Genomic DNA, 10,880 nt, shown 5'->3' with positions numbered 1-10,880 from the left:
GAAAGAAAAGGAGAAGCAATTGTTCAGTTTGCTCAACTGGATACCCAGATAAATCAAACAGGAAAACAACAGTCACCTCAAACTTCTCAAACTCCCTTTTCTTAGTTCCTCGGGATGTCACCTTTATGTCATCCTAGCACCCACAGCACCTGGCATTGTATCAGGCCCCATCTCACTATCATAATAGTTAAATAACGAAAAATGCAAACAGCTGCTTTTTTTTACTTTTCTTTTTTTTTTTAATATTTTACAATCTAAAGGGAGGGAGGGAGGGAGGGAGGATTTATTCACAGCAGGACATGATCAACAGATACATGAGCAGTGGTACCAGGGACAGCAGGGGGGAAGGGCACTTTGGGGTGCTTCTGCCACAGGTGTTTGTCCAGGGTGGCCCGCAGGCGGAAGGGCACACGGCAGTGGGGGCACTCAAAGCGGGCACCGCCAGGCCCCAGACCGTGTATGAGGCGGTGGCGGCTAAACTTGCTCCTCTGGGCACAGGCAAAGGAGCAGAGGTCGCAGGTATAGGGTCGCTCCCCGGTGTGTGAGCGCCGGTGCACAGTCAGATTGCTGCTGTCGGTGAAACGTTTCCCACAGAACTCACAGCTGCCCCGGGGCCCATGGCTCTTGCCCACTGTCTTTGGAGTCTTCTTAGGCAATTTCCCTGGGATCTGGGCAGAGTTGATTCCCTCTTCCTTGATGGCGTCGCCCCAGCTGTCCCCACCAGGACCAGCCTGAGCTCCACCACCTGGAGCCCCCGGTTCCTGCACACCTGCTGTGTCAGCAGCTCCAGCCCCTTCAGGGCTGCACAGGAGAGTCCTGGCTAGGGCAGCGTCATGGGCGGCTGGCTCTGGAGGGGCAGCTGAGGCCTGTTCCTGACTGGCCTTGGCCGTGTAGGGGCTCTGAGGTTGCAGCTGCTGGTGGGTCTTCTTGTGGCGGTTGAGCCTGCTGCTGTGGGCACAGGCGTAAGGACACTGGTCACAGGCGTAGGGCCGCTGGCCCGTGTGTGAGCGCATGTGCACCTTGAGGTTGCTGAAGGTGCTGAGGGTCTTCATGCACACAAGGCAGGTGGGGCTCCTGTTGGCCCGGGAGCCCTTGGCCTCCACTTGCTGCCCCACCACTGCTGACCTGGCTGCAGCCACCTCTGCCGGGCCCAGCAGCGGAGTCTCTGGGGCCTCAGATTCCGTCCGGTAGATGGACAGTCCATGGTCCCACTGGGCACGGCGCAGCAGTGTCCAGGCCTCGGTAAACTGTCGGCCACAGCGGAGGCAAGTCAACGCCTTCAGGTTCTCAAGTTCTGAGTCCTGACCAGGGCTGGGGCCTCGAGAGGGCTGACAGCCCTGCTTCTTGTGGTCCATGAAAGCCGTGATGGCCTCCAGCGGGAAGGTCTGCAGGCAGAGGCCGCAGGTCAATGTATCTGGGTGTTTGTTAGTCCAGGGCTGGCGGTAGTGAGGATTAGGGACCAGAGAAGTCCATGGTGCAGACTGGTTCTGCAAGCCTAGGGCGGGGAGGGAACGGGCGGCGGCGGGCACCGGGGTAGGGCAGGATCGGGGTGCGCCCTCGAGGCCGCCTGGAGCGGGCATTTCCTTTGGAGAACCCCGCTGCAGCCCCGCGGCCTGTAGGGGCCACGGATGTGGCTTGGGCTTCACGTCGATGACCAGGTCCCCCATCTCCGTCTCATTCTCGGTGTGGGTGGCGGACTCGGGGTCTACTCGGCGGGGCTTGCAGCCGGCCTTGCGGCGAGACATGGGTCCTGGTGCAGACGATCCGGCGGGCTGGTGGGCTAGGGGGCTGGTGGGCTGGTGGGCTAGGGGGCTGGTGGGCTGGTGGGCTGGGGGGCTGGCGGGCTGGCGGGCTGGGGGCTGGGGGCTGGGGGCTGGAGGTCCGAAGGCGCGAGGCCTGTGCGCTCCTGTGGAGATGCTCAGGTGAGTGACTGCAGTGACTGGCCTTGAACTTTTATACGCGCTAGCCCAGCCGTGGCTCCGCCCACAGGGGCGGGGCCTGAGGGGAGCAGAAGGGGCGACCCGCAGGGGCCTGGCTGGAGTCAAACTCAGTCTGAGCCTTGCCCAGGCCAGTTGGCTTAAGGACTACACCTAAGGGCACCGAGCTCACGCGGCCAGCATAGGAACGGCGACTTCAGACCCCGTTTTAGGGCTGGTGAAACTGAGGCACAGCACCCCACAAACACCCAGGAGGGAGACAATGGTAGGGGCTGCGTTTCTAACCGTGCCCCATCAGTATCTTGGACTCTTTCAGTAAATACATAATAAAAATTCACTGGGCAAACCTCTATTGTGTGCCTATGGTGCACCAGGCACTGTTCTAAGCACTGGGGACACTGCAGCGAACCCAACAGACCATAATCCCTGGCCCCCGAGTTGACGGGTTCAGGGAGACTATGCTCAACAAGATAACTATGTAAAAGAGAGTGCCTTCCTGGGTGACCTGTGTCACCTGGAGCCAAACAAGGCTAGGAAGGGTTACAAATGGGGCAGTGTGAGTTGGGGGTGGGGGGGGGGGGGGGGTCTCAAATTTCTCCCTGCACCAAGCAAAGTATGGTGGCGTTGAGACCTGAGGGATGTGAGGGAGTCAGCCAGTCTCTGTTCAAGAATAACAAGGAGGGGGGACTCTTTCCCCCTCCCCACGTGGGAGTCTGTACTTGTTCTTCAATAAATTTCCACCTTCGCTAGACAAAATAATAATAATAATAATAACAATGATAATAATAAATAAATAAAAATAACAAGGAGGGAGGAGACGGACAGGAGGGGGGGTTGAGCTCTGAGAAAATGGAATCAGCTGTGAGAGGGTCTTTTGACCACTTGAAAGTCTTGGTTTTTGGAGAGGTGAGTCTTGCTGGGGGCGGGGGGGGGGGGGCGGGTTTGAGCAGAAGAGGATTATGATGGTGTATGCTGGAAGCGGATCCACCCTGGCTGCTTGATGCAGTCGCTGCAGGGATGTTTCAAGGGACATGGCATATATGGCATACTGTTCTTAATATGTTTGCTCCCCCTCTTAACGCTTCTGAGAAAGGTTGTTTCCCCAGGTGAGGATTTTTATCAGTAAACCCTTTAACTAAGTGCCAGAGGGGTAGTTAATCACTTTAACTACGAACAATCACCTTAAGCTACATAATCTTTACATAGAATAGCCTCCTTCACTTACTTCCTTGTAGCTTAATAGAACAATAGAGTAACCTTGGAATGGAGATAAGAAATGCCCTAAACTTTGGAATAGAATGGATAGGATTAAGATCAAATAGTATAAATACAGATGTAAAAGGAAAATAAAGAGAGGAACCTGGCTATGATGATCACCTGAACACTGCCTCCGTGTCATTCATTCTTCTCCGACTCTGTCCACACCTTTGGGAACCCCTGGACCCACTGGGGCTGGACCCCAGCAGGTGTACATATCTACTCTGCTCCTACACCGGGAATAGCCATGAAAGCCAAATAAATGGCCAACTGTCTTGCCTCTCTCCACTCAGCCTCCTTGAACTTCCCTCCTCAAAGCAGCTCTTTCAGATCACCGTTTGAAGTGGCATCAACACCCTGCCCCACCCTCCAACCTTTACAAGTTTTCTTTTCTTCCAGACACCAACCACATCATAATACAGAAGGCTTTCTTGACTGTGCTCTCCCTTCCCCCACCCTATACAAGGCTCCTTAAGGTCAGGGCCGGAGTCTGCCCTCCCCCCGACCCCCAAGCCCAGCACTCCAGCACTCCAAAAGGTTTTGCTTTTAATGAAGTCCAGCTCATTAATTGTTTCTTCATATATAGTGCCTTTGGTGCTGTATCTGAAAAATCATTACCATACTCGAATTTACATAGGTGAGCAAACTGCTTTTTTTTCTTTTGATTAGTTAAATCTTTATTAGTTAAATCTTTATTATTACATTTGTTCCTCTTTTTTCCCCCATAACTCCCCTCTACCCAGTTCCCACCCCACCCTCCTCCCTCACTCCCTACCCACTGTCCTCATCCATAGGTGCATGATTTTTGTCCAGTCTCTTCCTGCATCCCCCTCACCCCTTTCCCCCCCAAGAATAGTCAGTCCACTCCCTTTCTATGCCCCTGATTCTATTATAATCACCAGTTCATTCTGTTCATCAGATTATTCACTTGATTTTCAGATTCACTTGTTGATAGATGTGTATTTGTTGTTCATAATTTGTATCTTTACCTTTTTCTTCTTCACCCTCTTCTTAAAGGTTCTTGGCATTCATCACTTTGAATATTTCTTGCCATTCCCTTCTGGCCTGCAAAGTTTCTGTTGAGAAATCAGCTGACAGTCGTATGGGTACTCCCTTGTAGGTAACTGACTGTCTTTCTCTTGCTGCTTTTAAGATTCTCTCTTTATCTTTTGCTCTTGGCATTTTAATTATGATGTGTCTTGGTGTGGTCCTCTTTGGATTCCTTTTGTTTGGGGTTCTCTGCACTTCCTGGACTTGTAAGTCTATTTCTTTCACCAGGTAGGGGAAGTTTTCTGTCATTATTTCTTCAAATAGGTTTTCAATATCTTGCTCTCTCTCTTCTTCTGGCACCCCTATGATTCGGATGTTGGTACTCTTGAAGCTGTCCCAGAGGCTCCTTACACTATCTTCGTATTTTTGGATTCTTTTTTCATTTTGCTTTTCCGGTTGGGTGTTTTTTGCTTCCTCGCATTTCAAATCATTGACTTGATTCTTGCGATCCTCTAGTCTACTGTTGGGAGTCTGTATAATATTCTTTATTTCAGTCAGTGTATGCTTAATTTCTAGTTGGTCCTTTATCACAACCTCGAGGGTCTCATTAGATTTCTTGTAGATCTCATTAAGTTTATCGGCAGTTTCTAGAAAATTCTTGAAAAACCTTAAAAGTATGGTTTTGAACTCTATATCCAGTAGTTTGCTTTCCTCCATTTCTGTCATTTGTGTCCTTTTTCTTTGTCTCCGCACTTTTTATGCTTCCCTGTGTTGATACAGTGGTTTTCTGTGCTAAGTGTCCTCTAGGGCCCAGTGGTTCAGCCTCCCCAGTTACCTGAGGAGGACACTCTTGGTGCACCCCCTTGTGGTCTTTGTGCACAGTCTTGTTGTAGTTAAGCCTTGATTGTTGTAGGTATCACTGGGAGGAATTGACCTCCAGGCCAATTGGCTGTGAGAATATGCTGTGTCTGCAGTGGGAGAACTTCTGTGCTGGAGACACCCCTCCGGGGCAAGACTTGCTTCAATGGGGCTTTGGTGCTCATTGAGTCTGCCCACTGAGTGTGTCCTTTATGGTTCCATGGAGCTGAAAACTGGATGGTCCCACTATGACCTCTGGGTACATTGGCTCCTGGATCTCTAGGGAGGTGCTAATCTAGCCTCTGCCTTAGGCTATCCAGCAAAAGCCTCCCTGCAGGGCTTGGCTGGGGAGGGTCTCATGGGATCAACAGGGTAGGGCTAGCAGTTATGGCTGCTCTCAGAGGCCCCGCTTCTCAGTGTCTCGGCAATCGCTGCAAGCCCCTCCGAGAGAAAGCTGCCCTCGAGTTCCGACTGATGCCGGACAGTCCCGCTTCTCCCATATGAGTCTGGGTCCCCAGAGACTCGCCCAGAACTGGAGCTCAGAGCCTGAGACTCCCTCCCAATTGAAAACGACAACCAGGCCCTCAGCCACCATCCCACTCCATGTGCACCTCTGTACCTTAGTATTTTACTTCCGCACTGCGCCTCCTCTGAGTCTCAGTATGCTTTTCTCTTTCCATCTAGTTGTAGAATTTCCACTCAGCCAGCCTTCCTGTGATTCTGGATGATGTCCGTTCTGTCTTTTAGTTGTATTTTTGAAGTGGTTGTTGGAGGCAGCAAACTCCAGTGTTTACCTATGCCTCCATCTTGGTTTCTCCGCAAACTGCTTTTTGACAACCCCTCTCTCCGAATTAAAGAATGGCTTTTACATTCAAATCGATCTGAAAGAAAGCATTTTAAAATCCTGTCATTGCACACCGAAAGTGCCTGCTAGGACACTCAGTGAATTTCACCACTGTTAAAACAGCAGCCAAAATAACCCAACTAAATCAAAGAAAGAGAAAACCTGAGTGAGGCCTGAACAATATGATTGGGAAATGGTCTCTGCTTTGGCAGAAGATTAGCATCCAGGAATGCAACCATTTCCATCATCAGTCCAACTTCATAACTGATCCCAGCAATAGCCCCAAACGGATGGTGCCTGCTCTCTTGTTACCCACGGTTGATAAATGGGCATCAATTTTTCATTTTTGAAGTGTTATTTCCTCTTGCAATTTGCCAAGTGCCTTTTCATGCCCCATTTGAAGACTGTCCCATGAACAGAGCTCCGGGGAATACGAGTTAATTATCCGACTGCCACTCATTGTTGGCCGCTGGAAAGTCTTTGCCAGCCCTGATGGTGAACCCCAACACTACTGTTTGATGATGGTGGCAAATTTCTACAGGACCAGTCACAGAAGAGCGACAGCTGAGGACCCAGACTTAGGAAGTAGTCCTGGGTTCACACCCTCCTGCACTTATGTTGGGCAAATTATTTCACTTCTATGGGGCGCCATCTCCCCATCTGTGAAATGAAGATAATGTTAGTTCCTGTGTTGTAGAGTTATTATAAAGATTAGGTAATATAACGTGTACTTAGCTGTTGGTATATAGTAAGCACTGAACAACTATTTCTGTTCTGATAAACAACACAATTCCCTTCCACTTGCCAGAATACACTGTGGTGGGTTGTTTCATGATGCTTCCCGACATATTGTTGTTCTTTCTGGGTGTGGCTCTTCAACACACGGATGTGGATCTACTGTACACCCTGATTGTGGGGGATCCTTTTCTAAAGTCAAATTGGGATTCTAGGCACTTCCTGTTTCTTTGCTTTCCGCACATAATTGTGGTTTGTTCATTAACCACTCGCTTCTACAAGAATATTGTTTTAGTAGTCAAATTGTTAAGCATCCAAATGGAAGGGATCTGGGAAAATATCACCCTTCCCCCCATTAAAATAATTAGTTTACTATAGTACAAAAGAAGGAAGGGGTAGAAAAGTCCCCTTGATTTAGGGGTGCATGTTCTAATCTGGTTTTCAGAAGAGGAATATAAACAGCACAAGAGCCAAATATGTATTAATTACAGCTTATTTATTTAGTGCCAACGATGCGTATCAAGCTATATGGAGGATAAATTGTTGGGGGAAATAAGGTCCCAGTCCAAGAGAGCGAAACATCTCAGAATTTGTTAGTTACATCTGAATATTTTACATGGAGATTGTTGGCTGGTGATGGTAGAAAAATGGAGTTAAATCCATGGTGGAGGCAGGGTGGGGACAAGCGGGGAGAATAAAAAGAGAAGGCTAAAAGGAAGGACAGTTCCAACACTGTTTAAAATATTGGCTGTGCTGGGGCATGTCAAGGGAAAAATGCTTGCTCCCAACTCCTCAAAATCCTTCATGAACCAGGATGGACAAGATTGCAAATAGGAGATAATAAGATACACACTCAGAGGTGGAGCAGAGACCCCTTGCTGCACCACTCACCATGTGCTAATCCTGCAGACAGAAGGCCCAGGGTGCTCTTGGTAAGACATTTTCCCCTTGACGAGTTAACATAAGGAGGATCGCCAGTCCTGACAGCAATGTGGATCTGTGGGTTTTATAGATGTGCCTATTAAAGTGTTGCTGCTGCTGCAGGATGATCCTAGAACCCTGAACCTGCAAGCTGGTGTGAATCATTTTACAAGAGCAGAAACTGTGGCACATTCCTCTATTTGGTTTCCCATAAAAACCTTATTTTTTAAATATCCTTTACTGACATATAATTTATATACAGTACACTTTAATCATTTAAAAAGTAGAAACTGTTGTATTTTGAATGGGTTCTGCCATGAATCCACTACCAGAATCATGACAGAAAATTTTCATCACCCCAAAAAGATCTCTCATGACCCTGTGTAGTTAATCCTTACTCCCACCCCAGGTCTTTGCAATGACCGAACTACTTTCTGTCAATATAATTTCTGCCTTTTCTCGTCCCTGGCTTATATCACCTATAATAATGCCTTTGAGGCTTAGTCATGTTTAGAGTATATATTTGTTGTTCAGCTTTATTTTTTTTTTTTGCACAATATTATTCAATTGTATGGACACACCAGTTGTTTATCCATGGACATCTGGGTTGTTTCCAGCTTGCTGTTAATATGAGTAAATCTGCTAGGAACATTCAAATACACATCTCTGTGTGAATATATATTGTTAATTCTTTTAGGAAAATATCCAAGGATAAGATTGCTTGGCCATATGGTAAGAACTCTTTATATTTATAAGAACTGCCTATATGTTTTCTAAAAAGGCTATATCATTTTGCATTCCCATCCTTGTCAACACTTAATACTGTCCGTCTTTAATTTTAGCCTTTCTAGGGGATGTCAAGTGGTATCATTGTGATTTTAATTTGCATTTCCCTAAGGACCAATGATGTTAAGCAACTTTTCATGTGCTTATTTGCTATTCATATATATTATTTGGTGACATGTCTATTTAATATTTTGCCAATATTTTAGTGGGTCATCTTTTTTATTGAGTTGTAAGAGTTCTTTATTTACTTGGCATACACATTCTTTATCAGATATTTTGGAAATATTTTCTCTCTTTCCATGGCTAAACTGTTCATTTTCTAGTGGCATCTTTTGAAAAGGAAAAGTCTTTCATTTTGATAAAGTCCAATTCATCACTTATTTATTTTATGGTTCATCATTCTTGTGTCCTATCTAATAAATCTTTGCCTAACCTAAGATCAAAAGGAATTTTTCCTGTAAATTATATATTGTCAGATCTTACATTTAGGTCTATGATCTATTTCACTTTGGTATTTGTGTATGAAATGAGGTGAGGATTGAAGTTCATTTTTGCATATAAATATTCAGTTATTCCAGCACCATCCATTGAAAAGATTATCATTTTCCCATTGAACTGTTTCTGCAGAAAGCTGGTTAAAGCCTCCAGGTAAATGGTCTCCACAGTAGTAGCTACAGAAAGAGGTGGCAATGAAATGATTATAAAGTAATGATAGATGTGTTCAATACACATCTTATTAAAGTCCTACTCCACAGTTATTTAAAATGATTATAAAGGTCTATATTTATTGATGATTAAAAGATACTTAATGAAGCACCACTTAACAAAGTGATAAAAATCATATTACAAAACAGAATATATGGGATAATTTCATGTTTCTAAATAGAATAGGAGACAATGAGATATACAAAGACAGGTCAATCGACAAAAGATCTGTTCCAAAAATTTTTTTTGGATCGTCTCTAGGTGGTGAGTTCAAGGTGGTTTATTTTTTGCAATTTTCTGGAGTTTTTCAATGTGTGTAAGAGAGATTTTCATAATAAAAAACAAAAAGCTATTTCTGCTTTGAAAAAGAAAGCATGGATGAAAAGAGACAGAAATGAGGGTGAGTAATAAATTATTACTCCAGATATAAAGGGCTCATTCATCCCATTTGCCATTAGAAAGTCTTAATGAGTCTCAACACCATATGAATAGTATGGAGAGAATCTCAGTATAGTTCCAGACGGGGTACCCAGTACCCATGAAACACATTCTGACATCTGTAACTATCATATTTGAGGACGCTACAGTTAAACACGTGGCAATAGTAATAAACTCATTGAAAATGTACAAATAATGATAGAAATTAGTAGTCAATCTATTTCAAATTAGTTTTTATTCAGATTCCGTTGCTTATGACCATAGACAATACCAAGCTCCTGTCTAAAGAATCTTGGGGTAACTCCTAATTACCTACAATTAGATTTTCTGCCTTGCAGATTATCTGCAGTGAGTCTGGGACTATTACCCCCATTTATCCCAGGAGCTCTCCTGCAGGGGAAGGGGGTGTGTAGCCCAACACCTGTCAAGAATGGAGTTTAAAGCTGATTCAAAGAAAAAATAAGATAAAAGGAATCAGGGATGAATTAGCATAGAGATGTCTATGGAATTTCTAAGTTACTGCCTTCATATTTTTAATAGTAAAGTTATTGGCTAGCTGGGAAAGAAACAAAAGGGAATACTTGAACTTAAGTTAAAATCAGAAAGATTTCACTTTGACCAAGGAATGTGTTTTCTTAATAAGGGTCTCTCACCATTTAGTCACCACGCTGGCTCGGGTCCTGTCCAAGGTGCTGAAGTTTTTCAATGAGGGCTAGTCAGGGTCTCAGATTCTAAGGGGGCCATGTGGGGACAGCTACTTGGATTGCTGAAAAAGTAACTGGACTTTAGGAATCAGGATCCAAAACTTTAACCAAATATCAATTACCAAAATCATCATTGAGTTCATCAAATACTTCCTAGAAATCAAATATAACTTGGCTTTTGCCCATTTCCCTCAGTATCTTATATTCTACAGAGTGCTTTAAGAAATAAATATGTCTGAAGGAGCAACTTTTATAAAAAGTTTGACATCCCCTTTAGATTTCTTTCAGCGTGAGAAATTGTACTCCCAACCTCACAGCTCTGACAGTCACAAAAATCCCTCCGCAATCATATGTGCTGGTCACCCTTGCCTTTTTCTGCAGGTGCAGGTGCAAGTGCTGCTGAGCACAGAAGAAATGGGAAGAAGAGATAGGAGAAGGTGTGGTTTCTTGGTAACTGAGGGGAGGGTAGAGCCAGTTCTGCAGGCTTGGCTGTATGGGAGCAATGATTTTTAAAAACCATTTGCAAGTCTGATTTAAGAAAATAATTTCACACCAATGGAGGCAGGGTTCTCAGGAGGATATTTTCCCTTCCTCCCACTCTCCGATCTTGCCCATTTCGAGGTTTCTTAAATGAGGACTCTGGGTCACACATCTCTGCCTCCAAAGATTGTCAAGGAGTAAAACCTGAGTAACCCATCCATTAAA

General features: G+C 45.4%; 1 protein-coding gene across 1 annotated transcript; it reads right to left on the bottom strand.

Moving 5' to 3' along the window:
- Positions 1 to 287: 287 nt before the first annotated feature.
- Positions 288 to 1,745, bottom strand: LOC308523769 (zinc finger protein 296-like; the record flags this gene model as incomplete). The annotated part of the gene is made up of 1 exon (XM_081097789.1): positions 288 to 1,745. One exon carries the CDS (start codon positions 1,743 to 1,745, stop codon positions 288 to 290), a length of 1,458 nt encoding a protein of 485 aa, XP_080953915.1.
- Between the last annotated feature and the right edge of the window lie 9,135 nt (positions 1,746 to 10,880).

The sequence above is a fragment of the Myotis nattereri genome (genome assembly GCF_964212035.1).
Source record: "Myotis nattereri genome assembly, chromosome: 8".
Lineage (NCBI taxonomy): Eukaryota > Metazoa > Chordata > Mammalia > Chiroptera > Vespertilionidae > Myotis > Myotis nattereri.
This window is presented reverse-complemented; position numbering and strand designations above follow the sequence as displayed.